Source organism: Delphinapterus leucas, chromosome 11 (assembly GCF_059928025.1).
Source record: "Delphinapterus leucas isolate spDelLeu-1000000601 "Yukka" chromosome 11, BTC_Dleu_Yukka2, whole genome shotgun sequence".
Classification (NCBI taxonomy): domain Eukaryota; kingdom Metazoa; phylum Chordata; class Mammalia; order Artiodactyla; family Monodontidae; genus Delphinapterus; species Delphinapterus leucas.
In genome coordinates, this window is record NC_143139.1 from 54,705,224 (window position 1) to 54,729,038 (window position 23,815).

The 23,815-nt window shown below is 38.8% G+C and overlaps 1 protein-coding gene across 2 annotated transcripts in view; it reads left to right on the forward strand.

The window, feature by feature from the left end:
* The first annotated feature begins 443 nt into the window (after positions 1–443).
* The window catches only part of NUP107 (nucleoporin 107), a 44,590-nt gene continuing 21,218 nt past the window's right edge, over positions 444–23,815 (forward strand). Inside the window, exons 1-12 of one of the 2 annotated variants that reach the window (XM_022571586.2) lie at positions 444–576; positions 2,319–2,410; positions 2,928–3,014; positions 3,672–3,787; positions 7,158–7,302; positions 12,290–12,393; positions 14,789–14,916; positions 15,618–15,666; positions 18,532–18,603; positions 19,256–19,344; positions 21,084–21,162; positions 22,951–23,064. In XM_022571586.2, the coding sequence (XP_022427294.1) occupies positions 569–576; positions 2,319–2,410; positions 2,928–3,014; positions 3,672–3,787; positions 7,158–7,302; positions 12,290–12,393; positions 14,789–14,916; positions 15,618–15,666; positions 18,532–18,603; positions 19,256–19,344; positions 21,084–21,162; positions 22,951–23,064 (1,083 nt within the window). In that variant the 5' untranslated portion in view covers positions 444–568. Of the gene's footprint in view, positions 577–2,318; positions 2,411–2,927; positions 3,015–3,668; positions 3,788–7,157; positions 7,303–12,289; positions 12,394–14,788; positions 14,917–15,617; positions 15,667–18,531; positions 18,604–19,255; positions 19,345–21,083; positions 21,163–22,950; positions 23,065–23,815 lie in introns of both variants that reach the window. The other variant, XM_022571585.2, reaches the window with a different exon arrangement.

Consider the following 23,815-nt stretch of genomic DNA (forward strand, 5'->3'; position numbering starts at 1 on the left):
TTATGGAAAACAATTTCAAAAACTGTAGGGGGTTTATACTACAGTTCAAACAAGGTGAGTACAGTAAGAGAGACAGGGACCCCCGAGGTGTAGCGCAGAGACTGCACGTCAGAATTCCAGGTCCAGGCTGTTTCTGACAGAGAATACCAGGAAATGACTTCACATTTTTCTAGACTATCAATATACATCAAGTATCCCAGCAGGATAATCCAGGGGCCTGGACCACGCCCATAAATGCCAGTCAAGCAAAGGGGCGGCCGCACAGCGAGGCGAAACACTCCTGCCCCGCCCCGGTCCTGCCCCGCCCCGCCCAGTGACGTCAACCGCCGGCACACCTTTGCACCTGCGCAGACCGGACAAACGGCGGCGGGCTGAAGAAGTTGCGCATGCGCCGAATGGGAAAGTTGTTCCTTCTCCCCTCCCGCCTCTCGCTTCTTTTTTCTACAGCGGCTTAGCGAGGACGTGCTTCCGGGTCAAAGGATTTGCTTCCGGAGAGCGGGAAGGCTGAAACGCGGCGGTTAAACTGGGACTGAGTTTGCAAGGTTCTCGGTGGGAGAAGGCTATAGCCATGGACAGGTCAGTTCTGGTGGTGACGGCCGAGCCCGGACACTTGTCCCTTCAGGGTGTTGGAGGAACGAAACAGGTGAAATCCGACTCCCAGAGGAAGCCGACGAGGGCCCGGGTGCTGACCCTAGGACTCCTTTTCCGGGCTGGGGGGACTGCAGCTGATGGGAGAAAGGCCGCTTGGGTCGGGAAGGGATACGGCTAATGATAATCTCCTGGTTCCCACGGCGGCTCTGCCATCTACTCACTTTGGCGCAACATTTTTCGCTCCTGGGTTGGGCGTGGTAGGAGGTGGCCCGGCATTCGAGATGCTGAGTGACCTGCCGTAGATCACAGAGCCAGTCAGTGATGGAACAGGGATCTCAGCCCAGACTTTCTGATTACAGGTTCCAGCACCAGATAGTTATTGAGTTCTTTCTATGACCCTGGCACTATGCCAGACATCTGCGTTAAAGATGAGTTATTCAAGGTTTTTGGCCTCGGGGGAATGTGTAGTGGAGGAGACAGCCGAGCAGTACGGAGTGATAAGTGTTTTGTACTGCTCTGTGGGAAAAGAATTGGGGAGCAATGAAGTCTCCCTGTCATGGGAGGTATCAGGAAGACCTCTCAAAGGAGAATACTTTCTAGTTGGTGTTTGAATAGTAGCAGTAGCCTACACTGAGTAACTTAAACGCTTTAAATATATTATTAGCTAATTTAATCTTTCTAACAATCCTGTGAGGATAGCTACTGTGATCCTCTTTTTACACCTAACATTGGGGCTAAAAAAGGTTAAGGAACTTGGTCAGTTAGGAAGCTAACAAATAGAAGAACCAAGTTGCCAACCTGGATCTGTGTGTCTCTAGACTCCAGGAGGCTGTTTGATGAGTAAGTATTCACCAGGTAGACCAAGGGGGCAAATGTAGGCCTCTGTAAAAGAAGCAACATGTACAAAGGTGTAAGGATATGAAAGCGTAGCTGAATGGTCACGTGCAGTGTATGTTTGTATGGAGTGATGTTTTGGCTGAATATAAGGCTGAACTGGTAAGCTGGGGTCAGATTGTAAAAACCATGCTAGGAAATTTGGACTTGATTCTGTAGGCCAGAGATAGTATCTGAAGATTTTCAAGTGGAGGAAATGCATATTAAATTCTTGTCTTAAGATACAGGCGTCTTAATTCACACAATTTATTTTCTAGACTTTGGGCAGAGAATGACAGGGGCATTGTGACTACAGTAGTGCTGAGACAGGAGACACCCTTAGTGTAGTCTGGGGAGAAGGAACTTGAAGGATCATTTCTCTCCAATTTACTAGATTTCTTTTTTACTTAGCCTCCCAAGTCACCAACTTAAATAGTGGTATCCATGGTTTGAAGTATTTTGGAAACTACAGAAGATCCTTTTAAGAGTTCCTGCAGTTTTAGGGACCTCAATCCAAAGAGGAAAGGTTTACCTTCATGAAGCAGTTATCTAAAACAGTGTTATAATATAGATTTAGATTCCACGTGTTAAAATAATTCCATAGGAGAAAATAACAAGTAAGTATTAGAAAGTTATAGAAGTCTTTGTGCAGGTAAAATTTGAGCAGGACTTTGAGGGATAAGCAGGATTTGGAGCCATAGGGGCATTGTCAACAAAAATATCAAAGACTTGGCTACTGGGATGATCTGCATCTTGACTGACTTAGGATCCTTTGGTCCAATCATGATGATAAAATTTTTTTGCAAATGCTACATTCTCATTTCATTCACATGAGCTTGATTATGCCATTTTAGGAGTGGCTTTGGAGAGATGGCATCTCCTGTGATCCGGGAGGCAGAGGTGACTCGGACTGCACGAAAACAGAGTGCTCAAAAAAGAGTTTTAAGTATCCTTTGCATTTTAAGCATGATTATAAAAATTGCAGCATGTTCGGAATCAGGATTATAGACTTTTCTTTTTATGAGAGATATTAAACACTAGCTATAATAATAAAATGCTATGGACATTAGTTTTAGGTTTGTTTTTTTTTTAAACTTCCCAGATGTGTTATTTTGTAAGTATAATGCTGAAATTCAGTGAGATTCATGTTTCCCTGAAAATAAGGATGTTCCATTTTACTGCTAACCATCATACTGTGGTTCGCTTCTGCTGAGATTAGATTTTTTTTATTATTTGAAATCTGACTAACAACTTTTAGTTCAATGTGTAGTAACCTAAGACTGATAACTGAGAATTTAAAGGGGAGAGGGAATTATTTACTCTTTGCATAGAAAATGTGGTAGCCATAAGATACTTTGCCCTTGAAAAATGTATTCACATATTTTGTATAGTGTAAATATGGTTCACTCTATCTTTGATGGTGTCTTTTCTACATGAAAAACTTTTCTTAACTTTTCCTGTAGTTCGGGCATCCCAAGATGAAATTTTTGCTAATACTACACCAAGAAACCAGGTTATCCCCCGAACTCCCAGCTCATTTAGACAACCTTGTAAGATTTTTTTTTTTTGCTTTTAAAGCATTTAATAATGATAATAATAGCAACTAATACCATAATATATATTATATTTTATAAATTATCTCTAATTAAGAACAAATAATAATGATTGCAGTTACTATTTGTTGAACTCTTACCATGTGTAAGTCACTGTTCTTTACATAAATGCATACTAACTATGACATAGGTATTATCTCTATTTTGCCAAGACTGAATGTGAGACTTAGAGAAGTTGATTAACCCAGATAACATAGCTAGGTAAGTATGTAAGTAATGGAACCAAAATTCGAACCATAATCTGCTTACTCCAGGGCCCATGTCCTCTATACTATAGTATGCTTTATAAAATTAGAATTTGGCAAATTCATGGACTCATTTGTGTCCCTTTTTTTATGCTCAGTTGTGCTATAATGAAATCATCTCTGTTTGCAGTAAAGTTTTTCTTGGTGGGCTCAGTAGTACCAAAAATTCATGTTTAGAAAAATAAGTTGAATCTTCATATGGTGGAAATGTTAATATTGAAAGTATTTATTTGGTTAGAATCTAAATAATTGAAAAGTGAAAAGTATTCTTTATTGTTTGTTTGCTTGTTTTCTTCCATGATCAAGGCTCACTCATTTCGAATTCTTTTTACTAACCTCTTCCTAGTAGTTACTCCAACAAACCGAAGCTTACTAAGGCAGCCAGATGTTTTCTGCATTCTTGGAACTGGAGGGAGGTCTCCTCGGCTTACACAGTCTTCAGGGTTCTTGGGAAATCTGTCTATGGTATGTAGAAAGATGGAGCTGAAATTTTCTTCCTTTTTATTAACGTAAGATATTTAGCTTAAAAGCTTTTAATGAGAATTGAAGTCTTATTTGTCATAAAGTAATTTGGTTATGTTAATTGAAATCAGGTTTTGATTAGAAAGACTTTCAGAAAACTGAGACCCTTAAGCATACTCATGTCATAGGTGGAAGCTGTGGCACCAGCGGCAGTTAGTTGTCTACAAAATGTGTTAATCTGACAGTTTGCTGATCAGAATAAATCAATTCTGATTGGTTGCTACTGGTATAAAAGCTGAGCCCAAGAAGCATAGAAGAGAAGGAAGCCAGGAGTAATCAATGAAGACTGTCATAAGGAAGGAGGACAAAGCATTAAAGGAAAGACAAGAGAAAATTTTGGGAGAAGTAGATGAGACACTCTTTAGGAATCACTATGGTACAATATTTAAAATAGCAAAAGAAATGTCTTATAAACTGTGATACAGAATGACTTGACCTAGGTGCTTAAAATACCCTATAGAAAAAGAAAGAATTGTGTCTAACTGAGAAGAAGAAAATGGAAGACTTTTGTTGGAGTAGTAGAGTATTATGGCCCATTTAGTTCCAAAAACAAGATAAAAATGGCTCTTTATTTGGCTCTGTGCTTATTAAAAAGAGGTTTTGCATGTTAAACCTCTCCTTGTCTTAGAAGGTTAAATCCATCTTAGCAATGTTTATTACAGTCTTATGAATTTTTAGAGTGTTAATATCTAACAGTGATCTAGTCATTGAACAGTTTTACTTTGCTTATGAAACTGGTTTATTTTGGCAATGTTTATTCTTATTCCTCTTAAAAACATGAGTGAATTGACTGCTTCTGGGTTTAAGCAAAAGAAAATGAGTTTTATTATTTACTGCTTCAGAACTGCAAGATTAATAGTAAAATTGTTACTCTTTTAAAGGCCAGGATAGAGTAAATATGTATTGATTATTACAAAATGTTTGGAAATTACTTTGTAGTCAAAGATATTGTCTTGATTTGTTTTGCCTATTTTATTTTATTTTTGAATATTTTCCTTATTGTTTTGGCTGTTTTGGGTCTTAATTGGGGCACACGGGATTTTTGTTGGGGCATGCGGGATCTTTTCGTTACGGCGCGTGGTCGCTTTGTTACGGCGCGCGGGTTTTCTCTCTCTAGGTGTGGCACACGGGTTTTCTCTCTCTAGTTGTGGTGCGTGGGCTCCAGGGTGCGTGGGCTCTGTAGTTGTGGCGTGCGGGCTGTCTAGTTGAGGTGCGAGAGCTCAATAGTTGTGGTGCATGGGCTTAGTTGCCCTGTGGCATGTGGGATCTTAGTTCCCTGACCAGGGATTAAACCCACATCCCCTGCATTGGAAGGCGGATTCTTTACCACTGGACCACGAGGGAAGTCCCTGTTTTGCCAATTTTAATATCAGCTGTGAGACGTGGTCTTAGATAGCCCTGAAGGAAGTACAGTTATTTGCTATGTTGATTTTACCATGTGTCTACCTGCCAAGATTTGGTTATGGACCAAAGTATTTTTCTGAATGCAGGATATCACTGCTGTGTAAGATTTTCAGTTTGATCTTTATGATAATGATGATTAGTATCCAGAAGGGAGTAAGCTATCAATCAGTCTTCAGTAGCTGCAGCTAAGGTCTCCTCAGCCCATAGTTACTACCTCACTAATATATAGGGCCTCAGCACCCATCTTTAGCATTTTTCCTTGGGGAGACTGATTTAAAGGTACATTTTTATTGTTGCTCATGCCTAGATTTTAAGTAAAGATAAATTTAAAAAAGCTTTTTATTACTATTTTTTAATATGTCCAAAAATACAATAGTAGAGTAAGCCTCCATGTATTTATTGCCCACCTTCAACAGTTATCGGCATATGGCTGATCATGTTTCATCTATACCCACAAGCATTTCTCCCACATTATAGTTCCCAGGTTTCATACCATTTTATCCATAAATACTTCAGTAGGTATCTCTGAAACATAAGGATGCTTTCTTTAACGTAAGTACAATATTGTTAACACATCTAACCCCTCCCTACACACACACAGAGTAATTCCTTTATGATTTCAAATAGCCATTTTATGTGTACTTTTCCCATTACAATACGTATTTCATTAAGTGTTCATACTTCTTCAGTTATGTCAATTTTTTTTTTTTTTATTACGGTACGCGGGCTTCTCACAATTGTGGCCTCTCCTATTGCGGAGCACAGGCTCTGGACGTGCAGGCCCAGCGGCCACGGCTCCCGGGCCCAGCTGCTCCGCGGCATGTGGGATCCCCCCCCGGACCGGGGCACGAACCCGTGTCCCCTGCAACAGCAGGCACACTCTCAACCACTGCGCCACCAGGGAAGCCCAGTTGTCGGTTTGCTCAAATCAGAATCCAAACAAGCTCAACACATTGCATTTGCTTGGTATGTCTCCTAAGTATTTTAATCTATAAGTTCCTCCATCATTCTTTTTTTCTTTACCATTTATTTGTTGTAGAAACTGGATCGTTCATCCTGTACTATTTCCCAAAATTAAAAAATTGATTTGAACTAGTCCTAGAGCAATAGAACTAAAGCTGATATTAGTTTACTTATTAATATCAGCTTAAATATTACAAAATGGAATCTTTATTGGCTTTTTGTTTTAAAGTATGGAGTAGTACAAAGAAGAAAACTAAAAAGCTGGGACTGGGACTTCCCTGGTGGTGCAGTGGTTAAGAATCTGCCTGCCGATACAGGGGACATGGGTTTGATCCCTGGTTCCAGAAGATCCCACTTGCTGTGGAGCAACTAAGTCCGTGCACCACAACTACTGAGCGTGTGCTCTAGAGCCCACAACGACTGAGCCCGTGAGCCACAACTACTGAGCCCGCATGCCACAACTACTGAAACCCATGCGCCTAGAGCCTGTGCTCTGCAACAAGAGAAGCCACCACAATGAGAAGCCCGCGCACCGCAACGAAGAGTAGCCCCCGCTCACCGCAACTAGAGAAAGCCTGTGCGCAGCAAGGAAGACCCAGCGCAGCCAAAAATAAATAAATTAATTAAAAAAAGAAGGAATATACTGCCTTTTTTGAAAAAAAACCCACCAGGACTTCCTTGGCGGTCCAGTGGTAAAGACTCCAAGCTCCCAGCGCAGGGGGTGCAGGTTCAATCCCTGGTCGGGGAACTAAGATCCCACATGCCTCATGGCATGGCCAAAAAAAAAAAAGCCATGATTTCCTTAATAAAATGGCCCCATGGCTCTCTTTTAAAAGTGAAAAACACATACCTATGGTCTTTAAAAGGTTTTAATAGTATTAAAGTCTTCATTCACTCAGCAGCAATAACCACATTACTTTTCTGTATCTTCCTTTTATTTTTTCAGGTAACTAATCTGGATGACAGTAATTGGGCCGCTGCATTCTCATCACAGCGTGCAGGGCTCTTCACAAATACAGAGCCCCACAGTGTAACAGAGGATGTAACTCTCAGTGCTGTTATGTTACGGGAGGACGATCCTGGAGAAGCTGGTAAAACTTCGTTTGTAACACAGTAGCTTGTCGTTTTACTAAGATCAAGGAAATTATCTCCTATTCCTGAACATCATTAAAAAATATTTTGGGGGGCTTCCCTGGTGGCGCGGTGGTTGCGAGTCTGCTTGCCAATGCAGGGGACATGGGTTCGTGCCCTGGTCCGGGAAGATCCCACATGCCGCGGAGTGGCTGGGCCCGTGAGCCATGGCCGCTGAGCCTGCACGTCCGGAGCCTGTGCTCCGCAACGGGAGAGGCCGCGGCAGTGAGAGGCCCGCGTACCGCAAAAAAAAAAAAAAAAAAAAAAATTTTGTTAAGCCAACTAGTTATGGTAATGGCTACGACATTTGATGTAGCTCTAGGAGGTTGAGAACCTCACGTTAGTTCTCAGTTGGAGCGGCATTTTGCTGTTTAATCTTTCAGTATAAGTAGTAGCCTGTTAGGTTATTAGACTAGTCTCTAATATTTTTATTTCCATATTTGTGCTGTTGAAAGAGCTTCTCTTTTTCTTTTGGTTTAATTTTTATCTGACATTGTTGACGTGTTTTATTTGGCCTGGATGCTAGTGTTGTTTCTTCAAACAGTACTGTGACTATTCTAACTTTACGTTGGTTATTACCATTCCCTTTTGGAAAAAAAATCTGCTTTTAGTGTCTCTGTACCTGCACATTATGACATAGGTTCTTCTTCATTTTATTATTATAAGCTAACATATATGAGTGCTAGTCAGTATGCTTACCACTGTATGAACACTAACTCCTTTCATGGTCCATTAAATAGATACAGTAACTGTTTCCATTTTCAGGGAAAGGAAACTGCTGCTTAAAAGGATTAAGTAACCTGTTTGAGCTCACCTGGCTGGGAAGTGATGGCACCAGGATTTGAAACTAAGCAGTTTGATTCCAGAGCCCTTCTCTCTCTCTCTCTTTTTCCGAATAAATTTATTTATTTATTTATTTTTGGCTGTGTTGGGTCTTGGTTGCTGCGCACAGGTTTCTCTGGTCGCGTCGAGCAGGGGCTACTCTTTGTTGCAGTGCGCAGGCTTCTCATTGCGGTAGCTTCTCTTGTCGCGGAGCACGGGCTAGAGGCGCGCAGGCTTCAGTAGTTGCAGCATGCGGGCTCAGTAGTTGTGGCTTGTGGGCTCTAGAGCGCAGGCTTAGTCGTTGTGGCGCACGGGCTTAGTTGCTCTGCAGCATGTGGGATCTTCCCGGACCAGGGCTCGAACCTGTGTCCCCTGCATTGGCAGGCATATTCTTAACCACTGCGTCACCAGGGAAGTCCCAGAGCCCTTCTTTTAACTCTCTGGTGACCACTGCTTCTTTGTAGTATTTGCCAGTTATAAGTACTCAAATATTGAGTGACTCAAAAGTACTTTGTACTTAATCTATAAAATATTTCATTTTTAGTGTGAACCATGGCTGAGGCCTTAAATATTATACAGTATTGTAGTAGAGTGTATGTATTTTCCCTGAGTAAAACATGTCATTTTAGTATCTATTATAACTTTCTCAGCTACTTTGTTATGGTGTACTTAAATATAATTCAGATGTTTCAAAATCTGGCTCATGGTTTTGTAGTAATGGTCAACAGACTACTGAATAATGCATTTTGGAATCTTTAAAGACTTGTAGGTAACAAAAGACAAAATAACTTGGACTACATCAAAATATGTGTCAAAAGAACAATCAATAGAGCGAAAAGGCAGCCCACAGAGTGGGAGAATATATTTGCAAATCATATATCTCATAAGAGATAAATATTCAGTATGTAGAAAGAACTCCTACAACTCAACAATAACAGAAAACAAACAACTCAGTTGAAAAATGGACAGAGGACTTGAATAGACATTTCTCCAAAGAAGATATAAAACTAGCCAATAGGGCTTCCCTGGTGGCACAGTGGTTAAGAATCCGCCTGCCAAGGCAGGGGACATGGGTTCGAGCCCTGGTCCAGGAAGATCCCACATGCTGCGGACCAACTAAGCCCATGTGCCACAACAACTGAGCCTGTGCTCTAGAGCCCACAAGCCACAACTGCTGAGCCTGTGTGCCACAACTACGGAAGCCCGCGCACCTGGAGCCCGTGCTCCGCAACAAGAGAAGCCACCGCGATGAGAAACCCGTGCACTGCAAGGAAGAGCAGCCCCCACTCGCCGCAACTAGAGAAAGTCCGCATGCAACAAGGAAGACCCAACACAGCCAAAAATAAATTAAAAAAAAAAACAAAACTAGCCAATAAGCACATGAAAATTTGCTCAACATCTGTAATGTTGCATTATTAAGTAATAATTTGCATTAAGGAAATGCAAATCAAAACCACGAGACGCCACCTGAACGCATTAGGATGGCTGCTGTCAAAAAACCCCACAAAAACAGAAAAACCCCAAACAAACAGAAAATAACAAACGTTGTCAAGGATGTGGAGAAATTAGAGCTCTTGTACATTGTTGGTGGGAATGTAAAATGGTAAACAGTGGTGCTTCCTTAAAAAATTAAAAATAGAGTTACCATATGATTTAGCAATTCTGCCTCTGGGTATATACCCAAAAGAAGTGAAAACAGGATTTTAAAGAGATTTGTGTTCCCTTATTTATAGCCCCATTATTCATAATGGCTAAAAGGTAGAAGCAACCCAAATGTCCATTGATGGATGAAGGATAAACAAAATGTGGTATATACTTACAGTGTCATATAATTCAGACACATGCTACAACATGAATGTACTTTGAGGACATTATGCTAAATGAAATAAACCAGTGGCATAGGGACGAATACTGTATGATTCCACATATGTGAGGCATCTAGAGTAGTCAAACTCATAGACATAGAAAGTAGAATAATGGTTGCCAAGGTCTAGGGAAAGGGGAGAATGGGGAGTTATAGTTTTAGGATTTTTTTTTCTTTTTTTTTTTTTTGAGGTGTAATTGACATAACATAAGTTTAAGGTATACAACATATTGCTTTGATACACTTGCATATTATTAGTGTTAGCTGATACCTCCATTGTACTTTCACATCACATAATTATAATTTCTGTGGTGAGAACATTTAAGATCTAGTCTCCTAGCAACTTTCAACTAATACAGGTTTATTGATTATAGTCAATGCTGTGCATTAGATTTCCAGAATTTACTCATAACTGCAAATTTGTACCCTTTAACCAACATCTCTCAACTCCCCCACTCTCTAGCCCCTGGAAACCACCATTCCACTCTCTGTTTCTATGAGTTTGGCTTTTTTAGATTTCCTCATGAGTGATATAGTACAGTATTTGTCTCTCTCTGTCAGATTTATCTTACTTAATGCCTTCAGGGTCTATCCAGGGTCTGTCCTGTCACAAATAGCAGGATCACTTTCTTTCTCATGGCTGAATAATATTCTGGTGTATATATATACCACTTCTTTATCCATTTGTCCGGTGATGGACACTTAGGGTTTTTCCCTGTCTTGGCTGTTATGAATAATGCTGCAGTAAGTGTGGAAGTACAGATTCCTTTTTGAAAGCCTGTTTTCATTTCCTTTGAATATATACCCGGAAGTGGTATTGCTGGATCATATGGTAGTTCTATTTTTAATTTTTTGAGGAACCTCCATACTGTTTTCCATAGTGGCTGAACCAGTTTACATTCTCATCAATAGTGCACAAAGGTTCCCTTTTCTCCACGTCTTCACCGACACTTGTTATTTCTTGTGTTATTGATGATAGCCATTCTAACAGATGTGAGGTGATATCTCATTGTAGTTTTGATTTGTATTTCCCTGATGATTAGCGATGTTGAGCATCTTTTCAGGTACCTGTTGGCCATTTGTATGTCTTTTGAGGAATGTCTGTTCAGTTCCTCTGCCTATTTTTATTGTTTTTTTTGTTTGTTTTTTTTTTTTTTTGCTGTACGCGGGCCTCTCACTGTCGTGGCCTCTTCCGTTGCGGAGCACAGGCCCCGGACACACAGGCTGAGCCACCATGGCTCACGGGCCCAGCCGCTCCGCGGCATGTGGGATCTTCCTGGACCGGGGCACGAACCCGTGTCCCCTGCATTGGCAGGCGGACTCTCAACCACTGTACCACCAGGGAAGCCCCTCCTCTGCCTATTTTTAAATCGGATTGTTTGTTTTTGAATTTTATGAATTCTTTATATATTTTGGAGATTAACTTCTTATCAGGTATATAGTTTGCAAATATTTTCTCTCATTCCATAGGTTGCCATTTCATTTTGTTGATTGTTTGTTTAGTTGTATAGAGCCTTTTAGTTTGATATAGTCCCACTTGTTGATTTTTTGCTTTTATTGCTTGTGCTTTTGGTATCATATCCAAAAAGTATTGCCAAGACCAGTGTCAAGAAACTTTTTTCCTACTTTTTTTTTCTAGGAATTTTACAGTTTCAGGTCTTATTTAAGTTTTTAATTCATTTCAAGTTCATTTTTATGAGTGGTGTAAGATAGGGGTCTGAGTTTGTTTTTCTGCATGTGATTATCCAGTTTTTCCAGCACCATTTATTAAAGAAACTCTCCTTTCCCCGTTCAATATTCTTGACTCCCTTGTCAAATATTAATTCACCATATATGTAGGAGTTTATTTCTGGACTCTCCATTCTTTTCCATTGGTTTATGTGTCTATTTTTATGCCAGTACTGTTTTGAATACTATAGCTTTGTAGTGTAGTTTGAAATCAGGAAATGTGATGCCTCCTGCTTAGTTTTTTTTCAGGATTGCCTTGGCTATCCTGAGTTTAGTTTTGCAAAATGCAGAGTTCTGTGGTCCCATGGTGGTGATGGTAGCACAGCACTGTGTATGTACTTACTGCTACTGAACTGTACGCTTAAAATGGTAAATTTTGTTGTGTATATTTTACCACAATTATATATTTTTAAAAATATAGCAGTTTAAAAAAAGGATTTGTAGCTATGTTTTTAAGTTTTTAAAACAAACAGAATTACCTAGAAGTATGTCATTTAACTTTTTCTGTTCCTTTTCTTTTTAATGTGTTCTAGCATCCATGAGTATGTTTTCTGATTTCCTGCAGTCTTTTTTGAAGCACTCTTCAACTACAGTTTTTGACCTTGTGGAAGAGTATGAAAACATTTGTAGTAGTCAGGTAAGTTAATTTCACTGCATTGCTGGTCAGACTTCAGTACTCTTTAAGTTTTTTTTGAACAGCATCAACTTGTGAATTTCTATACTATATTTAAGGAGGATGTCTTGGGGTGTAGTGACAAGTGTGGCATGGTTAGAAGGTCGGCCAGAGCAGCTCTGCTTTTTACACGTTGAGAGTCCATATAATATTTCTTTTAAGGACAAAAGGATTCTGCATCTTTGAAAAAGGAAAACCCAAAATATACAAAGAACTTAAAACTCTACAGTAAGAAAATGAACAATCTAACTGAGAAATGGACAAAACATGTAAACAGACACATCACCAGAGAAGATCTACAGATGGCAAATAAGTATAGGAAAAGATGCTTAACATCATATGTCAACACAACATTATAAATCAACTATACTCCAATATAAAATAAAAATTAAAAAAAACACATCATATATCATTAGGGAATAGCAAATTAAAACAACAAGATGCCACTATACACCTGTTAGAATGAGCAAAATCCAAAACACTAACAAAACCAAATGCTGGCAAGGGTGTAGAACAAGAATTCTCATTCATTGCTGGTGGGAATGGAAAATGATACAGCCACTTTGGAAGACAGTGTCTCAGTTTCTTACAAAACTAAACATACTCTTACCATGTAACCTAACATTCATACTCTTTGGTATTTACCCAAAAGAGTTTAAAATATATGTCCACACAAAAGCCTGCACATAGATGTTTATAGCAGCTTTATTCATAATAGCCTAAATGTGGAAGCAATCAAGATGTCCTTCAGTAAGTGAATGGGTAAATTGACTGTGGTTCATCCAGACAGTGGAATATTATACAGCCCTTAAAAGTAATGGGCTATCAAGCCATAAAGAGATGAGGATTAACCCGAAATGCATATCACTAAGTGAAAGAAGCCAATATGCAAAGGCTACGTATGGTGTGATTGCAACTATACGATATTCTGGAAAAGGGAAAACTTAAAGAGAATAAAAAGATCAGCAGTTGCCAGGGTTCAAAGGGTGGTAAGGATAGAAAGTGGAGCACAGTGGTTTTTTATTGGAGTGATAATTATTCTGTGTGATATTATTATGAGGGATACATGTCATTATACGTTTGTCAAAATCCATAGAATGTACAACACCAAGAGTGAACACTTGTGTAAACTATGGAGTTTCAGTAGTAATGACATGTCAATGTAGCTTCAGTGACTGTAACAAACGTTACCACTCTGGTACTGGATATTGATAGTGGGGGGTTAGGTTGTGTGTATTTGGGGGCAGAAAGTAACGGGAACTCGCTGTACTTCCTACTCAGTTTTGCTGTGAACCTAAAACTGCTCAAAAAATTAAGTCTCTTTTAAAGGAAAGGAAAGGACTTCAAGAAACTATTGCATTCAAGAATAATTGAAATAATAGTAATAGCCAACATTTTTTGAGCATTTAATATTAGTTAATAATCAGTTTCTGAATTGTTCCATTATAAAAGCAGTAGCTTCATTAAATAACAAAAGCAATAATAATCACCTAGTGAATCACTGGAGTTAGGATTCCAATAGAGAATTTATTAAAGGAATGAGAAATACAGATAATACTTTTATTAAACACTGGCCTTAAGACAGAAGTAACATTACTTTGTGAATACTTTTTAAAGGGTGGGGCAACCTGTTGTTTTGGTAGTGATTCTTCATTTTCTGAATGAGACCAATCCTGTTTCTTAATTGCCCTTGATAAGGAGGTAATATTCATAACCTTTGAGAAAGGTTTCTTTTACCTTGGGTCCTTAAACCTCCTATTAAATAATTTGGTGTGTGTTTCTGTGAAGAACATCCATATCTTTCATTAGACTTCTGCAGAAAGTCCTCAAATGGTTAAGAACTACTGTTTTACAGCAAGGAGGGATTTTGGTTAAGGTTTGGTTAGAAATGACAATGTTTTGGTACCAGTCTTAGGAAAATATTTTTCTTGATTTTTTTCATATGGTATAAATTTTTCAGATAAAATTTGCAGATACCTTATTTTTAATTTTCATTGCTGCTCTGTTGGTTCATGTTATGATTTTGTTGGGTGTAGGTTAGATTTAGCTTATCTTCTGGGTTGATGTACAAGGAGAAAAACGCACTCGTGGCTGTTATTGTTGAATCTGAACTCTAGAGTCTGTTAAACTTTTACATATATACTCACATAAACACACCTTACTTCAAATTAAGGCCATTTCTAGTGGGAATGTTATATTACACTCAATTTAAAAAACACAATAGACAGGAAAAATTTATAATATAAATATGTACATATATAAAATATATATAATTAGTTTTAGCACTATGTACTTGAAGAATACAAAGTTGTGACTCAAAATTATAGAAAACCTTATTACATTTGTATTTTTAATTCAGGTGAATATACTGAGTAAAATAGTGAGCCGAGCAACACCTGGACTTCAAAAGTTTTCAAAAACAGCCAGTATGCTCTGGCTTCTTCAACAGGAGATGGTCACATGGAGGCTGCTGGCTTCTTTGTATAGGTAAAGTTGTGTAGGACTTCAAAGAGAAATAAACTGGCAGATTAACTTGGAAGTTAGAGTAAGATGTGTTTGGAAATAGGTTCTGCCATTTTGTGATACTTATCATTTCTAATGCCTTAGTTGTCAGAAGTGAGTTAACAAGGAAAGGGGAATATTAATCATAAAGCTGGTAGCTACCAAAAATTGGATACATGTAAAGATTTAAGGAAAGTGCTAAAAATACGGCAATATTTAGAAGAGGATAGATTAAGAAAAAGAACTGACAGATATACTTTATGTAGAGTAGAAGTTCGAGAGAAGTTAACCAAATTTTTCTTCTCTCAGATGCTCCTTGGTTTTGGCTCTCATTCTGTTACTTTCTCATCCTAATGAGAAAATCTTGAGAGAAAATTATATTTTTTCATTTGGGCCCTGTGAAAACATTATATTAAAAAGTTAGGTGTATGAATTAGCAGGTAGCCATTAAAGACTTTGCAGTTTGTCTCTTCAGTAAATATCATTTTTGTTCAGATGTCAATATTAGATTCAGAAGGCATTTACTACTTGATTTTTGCTTTTAAAAGCATGTTGGCTAAGTTAATTGGAAACTCATTTGTTTACAGTGGATGGAATGCAGGTTTCTGCATGTATCTAGCTTAAAAAGGTGATTTCATTTACTCATATGAAATAAGGCTTTTTCATTTTGTGTTATTTTTCCCCAGAGACAGAATACAGTCTGCATTAGAAGATGAAAGTATGTTTGTAATTACTGTAAGTTTTATATTAAATTTTTTCCTTTATAAATGCTTAAAATTCAAATGTTTTTAGTAGTAGAATTTGATTTTTGACCCTCCATCTAGAGTTTCTTCATTTTAAACATTTTACAAGTAAAGATACAATAATCAAAATTGATTTACATTATAGAGTAAAAGGTTAAAGTTCTCTTTTATCCCTCATACAGTTCAGTCTAACAATTTAGTACATATTCTACCAGACATTTTTCTCTGCATCTTTATACATATATACACATACAATTTTGTGGGGTTTTTTTTGAAGATCAAGTTGAGAATGTCATTTTGAAATGTTTAGTTAAACCTTGAGAAGGTCAACCACAGTGTTCTAGAGATGCCTTCCTTCAGACAAAGGATCCTCCAAGACAATGAAGGCTATGCCTCATTATCCTCGAAATCAAACATTGACCTCCTAGGTAATTTGAGGGAGTTGTCCCTCAGGCCATTCAGCAGAAGCCTTTTTTTAATGCAGTCTGGGTGAAGTGTTGCAGGATTCAGTGACTTGGGTCCTAGTAAAGGTATTAGTCAAGTTGTTAAATTGTGCAAACTTCTCTGCAGTGCTAGAATATATTTTGTTCTCTCCTAGAGACTCCAAGCAGAGAGAAGATAGAGCCTGAAGGGAATGAGTCCCCCGGCTCTGTCTCATTCTGTAAATAGTCTTTCCATATTTTTCTTTTCCTCCCAGCAGACCCAGGGGAACTCAGCCACGTTGCCCCCCTTCAAAAGTCAGCACCTTCTACAGTTAACGTTTGAACAACACGGGTTTGAACTGTGTGGGTCCACTTAACACACAGATTTTTTTCACGAAATACATGCTGCAGTACTACATGATCTGCAGTTGGTTGAATCCTCAGGTACAGAACCTCGGTTACAGAGGAATGAGCAGTACAGAGAGCTAACTGTAAAGTTACATTTGGATTTTCGACTGTAAGGAGGATCAGTGCCCTAACCCTTGCATTGTTCAAGGGTCAGCCGTATTTCTTTCTTTTAAAGAAAATAATTTTCAAGCACTGTAACTCCAACCTGTCAAAAGTCAAACCCACTTTTGTCTTTCAGTGGATGGCACCATAGCCAACTTTCCAAGGAACCCGAATGTTCCTTAAGCCAGCACTTCTCAAAATTTACTGTGCACATGAGTCACCTGGGGATCTTGTTAAAATACAGATTGTGGTTCAGTAGGTCTGGGGAGGGGCCTAAAATTCTGCTTTTTTTTTTTTGAGGTACGCGGGCCTCTCACTGTTGTGGCCTCTCCTGTTGCGGAGCACAGGCTCCGGATGTGCAGGCTCAGTGGCCATGGCTCACGGGCCTAGCCGCTCTGCGGCATGTGGGATCTTCCCGGACCAGGGCACAAACCCGTGTCCCCTGCGTTGGCAGGTAGACTCTCAACCACTGCGCCACCAGGGAAGCCCAGATTCTGCACTTTTAAGAGGCTCGCAGGTGGTACTGATGCTGTTGGTCTGTAAACTACACTCTGAGTAGCCAGGGTTTACACCCTGCTCTCTGCCTCATCTCAAAATTTAGTCCATCATCAGATCTTGCTCACTTTAGCTCTTCTGTTCCAACTCTGACCTCTCATCTCTGTTCCTCTTGCCACCACTTAAGCCAAAGCCTTCATCATTTTTTGCAGGAATTATGGCAATAGCTTCATCTAGTCTCCCTGCTCTATACATACATGTAGTTTTGGGTGGTGGGGGGGTTGGTTTGGTGTTTTTTTCTTTTTTACTGTATAGTATGATTTCATTTATACCTTATACTGAGAGTTTTTTATTATTCATCAATATTTCTTAGTTTTTTTCATGTCAATTTGTATACGTTTACCTTATTTTTTCATAGTATGCCAAAGTATAAATGTGCCATAATTTTTTTCAGACATTCTGCTGGACATATTTGTTTCCAGTATTTTTGCTATAGTTATAATGCAATGAACATTCTTCACACTTACCTACATATTTGAGTATTTCCTATATTTCTGGAAGTGAATTGTTGGGACAAAGTTTGATAGAGTTTGTCATGTTGCCTTCCTAATGAAATGTACTAGTTTACACTCTCACAGTGTGTGAAAATGTTTACTCTGCCATCAATCATTTGATTTTGCCAGTTGGAAGGAAGGTACCTTGTTTTTTGTTTTTTTAATTAATTTATTTATTTATTTATTTTTGGTTGCGTTGGGTCTTCGTTGCTGTGTGCAGGCTTTCTATAGTTGCGACGAGCGGGGGCTACTCTTCGTTGCCGTGCGCAGGCTTCTCATTGCGGTGGCTTCTTTTGTTGTGGAGCATGGGCTCTAGGCGCGCGGGCTTCAGTAGTCATGGCACGTGGGCTCAGTAGTTGTGGCTCGTGGGCTCTAGAGCGCAGGCTCAATAGTTGTGGTGAACAGGCTCACAGGCCTAGCCGCTCTGCAGCATGTGGGATCTTCCCAGACCAGGGTTTGAACCCATGTCCCCTGCATTGGAAGGTGGATTCTTAACCACTGTGCCACCAGGGAAGTCCTAAAGTTTTTAAATGTTAATTTCCTAATATGCCCCATGACTGCATCCTACCCTTTATTATGATTTGTTTCATTTTGTTTTGTATTTTATTTTTCCCAAAAACAACATCTCTGGGGAAATAGAACTTAAAAATTTTAAGCATAACCAAGAATTAAAATATCAAGTAAGAACAGCTGCACATTGATCTAGCAGTTTGAAACTTACTTATAAAATTTTTTCAAAGGTGAATATACAGATTTGCTATGTTAAAATGGTTATAGGTGGTTAAATATACTTATTTCAGATTCTCTTACCTTTCTGTTGAAATAATGTTCTTGAGGATCTTCTTTTCTTTCTTTCCACCATTTTTTTTTTTATAGGTTCTTAATGCCAGTGAAAAAGCAGTTGTGGAAGCATTATTTCAGAGAGATTCACTTGTCCGACAAAGTCAGGTATGACTAGAATTTTTACATTTTTTTTGGTGAAATATGGAGAAAGGTAAATGACATAAAAGAAATGAAGTTTTTTTGTTTTGTTTGGTTTTGGGTTTTTTTGCGGTATGCGTGCCTCTCACTGCGGTACGCGGGCCTTTTTTTTTTTTTTTGCTTTCCTGTTGCGGAGCACAGGCTCCGGATGCGCAGGCTCAGTGGCCATGGCTCACGGGCCCAGCCGCTCCACGGCATGTGGGATCTTCCCGGACCGGGGCACGAACCTGCGTCCCCTGCATCGGCAGGCGGACTCTCAATCACTGCACCACCAGGGAAGTCCTGAAGTTTTTGAAGTCAAACTTTTTTCTTAATTTTTTTCTTTTTGATCTTTTAATTTATAATTAAAAAGAATTAAGAACCTTGTTTTTTGTTTTCAAATAATAGCTCCACCATTTCCAGGAATAGCCTGTTAAAAACTGTATTATTCCTATAGGAAATACCTTTTGCCATAATATTTATACATCTTTAAAAAGTAAAAACAGTGATAGAAAAAATTGTTACTTGGTATTTTTGAATTAGAAACCTTTTTTTTAAAATTAATGGTAGGAGTCATACTACTTCAAATAAAATACTTACAGATTTTACAGTTAATACTCTTTTTCCCCTCCTTTCCTAGCTGGTGGTAGATTGGTTGGAGAGCATTGCCAAAGATGAGATCGGAGATTTTTCGGATAATATTGAGTTTTATGCAAAGTCAGTATATTGGTAAGTCACTAAACTTTTATTGTTGAAGTCATTTAATGTTGGTTTTGTTTATTCATCTTTCAACAAATATTTATTCAGTTCTTACTGAACTCAGTCTGTGAGCAAAACAGATAAAAACCCTGCCTTTGTGGAATTTATAATTGTATAGGAGAGTTAGACAGCAAATAGGTATATATCCTATTGGGTGCTAAGAGCTTTGAAAGAAAAATAAGAATCAGAGTTGATGGATAGAGGATGGTAATGGGAGTTACTTTAAGTAGAAGAGGTGACCAGGGAAGGCCTCTCTAAGGAAGTAACAGGTAATAAGAGTAAGAGGTTTTTAAGAAATAAAGGAGGCCAGACATGCAAAAATTTGAGGGACAAGTGTTCAGGGCAAGAACAGGAACTACAGAGACTCTAAGAAGGTAAAGCATTTGCACAAGGAGGCCAGTGTGAACACAGCAAAGAAAAGAATGGTAGGAAATGAGATTGAAGAGAGCCAGCTCATATAGGACTTTTACAGGTAGCCCAGGTAAGGGTTTGGGACTTTATTTTAAATGTGATGGGAAACCTTGAGAATAAAAGAATGACATGGTCTGATTCAAGTTTTCAAACAATCACTGCCATATTTTCTTAATAATCATAATTGATTATCAGGAAGACAATTGTCCCATATTTCTAGCTACTTGTATGTGTTTTTGTTTTTGTTTTTTAATTGCTTTTCCCTGCATCCTTCAGTGCTTCTAAATTATTGTAAGACCTTGAAACCAGAAAGCAAGTACCCCTAGGTTAAAGGGACAGTTTATTTCAAGACTTAAAGAAAAAGTTCAGTTTGCCTTTGAATTCAGCAACATTATATATGTATCAAGTCTATAAATCAATTGTGTTTTCTCTGCTTAACTAGGAAATTAGTGATACCAAATTTTTTTTTTTAATCTTAAATCTTGGTTAGTTGTGGTTTTTGAGAGAAAGAGAAATTTTCATTTTCAGAAAAAAAATTTTTTACGTTAATATGTCCTGTTAAGGTTTTTACAAGTTTTTTACGAGTTAGTCTCCTTTTCTTGGCGGTCAATAGAAGAGAATAGAGAATCCTAAAACAGAGCCACACTTCTGTGGTCATTTAGTTTTTAATGAGGCATCAAAGCAATCCAGTGGGGAAAGCAATGTCTTTTGAACAAACTGTGCAGGAAAAAACTGCATATCTATGTGAACAAAGATTAGCCTTGATACCTCCCTCACACTGTACCCAACAGTTAATTCAAGATGGATCATAATCCCCAGTGTAAAAGCTAAAACTGTAAAGCTCTTAGAGGAAAACATAAGAGGACATTTTTGTGACTTGGCGAATAAGTGATTGTCACAGAAAGCAGTAATCAGGAGAAAGAGATTGATTTGACTTCATCAAAATTAAAACCTCATTAAAAGACATCATTGAGAAGAGGAATTGGTGGCAATCCGCAGACTGGAAGAAACATAAAGAACCTGTAGTTCATAAAGAACTACAACTCAGTAGCAAGAAGACAGCCAGATTAAAAAGGACAAAGATTTGAACAGATTCCTCACAAAAGCAGATAGGTGAATGGCCAATAAGGCATGAAAAAATGCTCAACATCATTAGTCATCTGAGCTAAAATGCCCTTTTATATTAGCGTTTTGCGTGTTTTTTCTGAGTTTGTACTCTCTTTCTTTCCTTGACTTGATTTTTTTAAGTAGACCTATTAAAATTCCTCATTTAAAAAAAGTTGTACTTATTCTTTCAGGGAAAATACTCTGCATACCTTGAAACAGCGGCAGCTCTCTTCTTACATAGGAAGTGTCCGTCCTCTTGTCACTGAATTGGTAAGTGTTCTTTGAAATGGAAGTTGCCTTCAGAGTTAAGTGATTTTTATTCCTAAAGGCTGAGAATTTTTATTTTCTTGGATCCTTGTTTTAGTTTCCAGAAGGATTGCATATACTGTTTAACTCTAAAAATTACTAAGTTGCGTTTGAATTTGATGGCATATATTTGAACCCATCTGTGGCCTATAGATTGTAAATTGTAAAAGAAAGTATAGAAAGTGTTCTTGATTTGCCAGCATTAAAACAAATTAATTTTGACTTTATAGCAAGGTTCGACTCTGCAGCTGTAAGGTGGTGACCTATGAAAGTTCTTTTATATAGAAAGCAGAGGAAAAAAATAAAGCTTTGTGAATTAGCTTGAGGTTAGAAGGGTCATTCTAGGATATGAGTTATAGGAGTAATAGTGGATTTGAAAAGAACGGGAGTCTAATTATTGTAGAAATGAAGGAACAGAGCTTTGTGATAGGTGGAGGCATGTGAATTAAATGTTTATAGTGAAGAGTGAGAGAAGTAAGTAACAGTCGAAAAAATAGGTAAAATTCCATTTGGTAACAAAAGTGTGTTTTGATGAAAATTATTTGGAAACTACTGAAAGTTCTTGTAATAAATTGTAGCAAAATTACCCCTGTAGCAAGCAACTAAAAATCATTTACCCTTAACATCTGGAAAGTGGTGATTTCCTTTTGCCAGAAAGAAACCATTTGTTCCAAAATTGAATGATTATATCTGTCTGCAAAATATTTGTGAAACTAGCCAATTGACCTATTACACCTTCCAGTTTTTTAATTGATAATCATATTACTCAGTAACATTTGGAATAAGAATTACTCCTCTTTTAAAGTCACATTAAAATAGCTTTTAATCTGAAATTCATCATGTAGATCAGGGGTCCCCAACCCCCAGGCTGTGGACTGGTACCGGTCCGTGGACTGGTACCGGTCCGCGGCCTGTTAGGAAGCGGGCCACGCAGCAGGAGGTGAGCGGAAGGCGAGTGAGCGAAGTTACATCTGCCGCTCCCCGTCACTCCCCATCGCTCCCGTTACCGCCTGAACCATCCCCTTCCCCCCCCCACCCCCCCTGCCGTCTGTGGAAAAATTGTCTTCCACAAAACCGGTCCCTGATGCCAAAAAGGTTGGGGACTGCTGATGTAGATCATGTGTGCTCTTTGCCGCAAAAATGAGGACACAGTGTTATCCCCAGTGTTCAAAGGCCCATTTCTTTTTATTCTTGAAAGGTAGTTGGTAGGAATAACTGAGGGTGGAGGTATTTATTAGAAATCTGTTTTAAAATTTCTTTTGTTGGGTGTTGGTGTGCTTTGTGTAGCATTAGTCCCATACTGGGCTCTCTTCTCATATGTTCTCAGAAAGAACCAGCTAAGCACCTTCTAGTCACAGAGTGCATTGTGATTCCTGCAGTTTCTCCTCTGCTCATTCTCCATCTAGGCCTAATTCTGTTTAGGATTAACTGGGCCATGTAGTTGCTACAACAGGGTAAAGCTCAAGTCAGCTTGAATTATGAGTGGAATTTCTAGAGCTGCTGGGCTGGACTAGGGCTGTTTCCAGCTTGCCTGACTGAAGTATGCACCTTTGTGGACCAATAGAGTCTGTTTTGACTATGTGGCTATTTGGGACACTTGTGACACTTTGTTCCCTTTGTTACTTAAGTAAATTCAGTGAATTTATTTCAGTATGTAATTCAGGAGACATTTATCATCTCTTGATGTTTACATTGTATGTGCATATAAAGAATTTATAGTTGATGATTTAATTAATTAATTAATTTTTGTAGGACCCTGATGCTCCCATAAGACAGAAGATGCCCCTTGATGATCTGGATAGAGAAGATGAAGTCAGATTACTTAAATATCTTTTCACTCTGATTCGTGCTGGAATGACAGAAGAGGTAAATGATGTATATACCCTGCTTGTCCAATATCAAAAAGTCACAGACTGTAAGTTGGAAAGGATCTTTGTGACCACTGAGTATGCCTCCTCAATGCAGTAATCTTTTTCACAGTATTTCTGGATCTAACTCCTGTTCCAACATTTCTAGTGATAAAGAACACATTGCTTCAGAAAGCAGTGTACTTCAGTTTGCACAACTCTGGTAGAAAATCCTTTGTAAGAAGTCAAACTTTGCCTTCCCGTTAGTGTACTGCATACCCTAGGCATAGCCCCATTATTTCTAGTTTGGATTTTTTTTTTTAACAAATTGAATGAAGACTTTTTTTTTTTTTTTAGTAAATTTATTTATGGCTGCATTGGGCCTTCATTGCCGCACATGGGCTTTCTCTAGTGGCGAGTAGGGGCTACTCTTCATTGCAGTGCGTGGGCTTCTCATTACAGTGGCTTCTCTTGTTGTGGAGCACGGGCTCTAGGCGTGCGGGCTCGGTAGTTGTGGTGCATGGGCTTAGTTGCTCCGCGGCATGTGGGATCTTCCTGGACCAGGGCTTAAACCCGTGTTGCCTTCATGGGCTGGCGGATTCCTAACCACTGCGCCACTAGAGAAGTCCCTATTTCTAGTTTGGATTTTTAAGAGTTAAGAATAAGTCTGACCCTAATTGCTCTTCTAGTTGACACTGTCTAGCATTTGAAGACTATGGTCCCCTCAAATTTCTTCCTTTTAACTTCACCTCTTTAATATGTAACCTCCT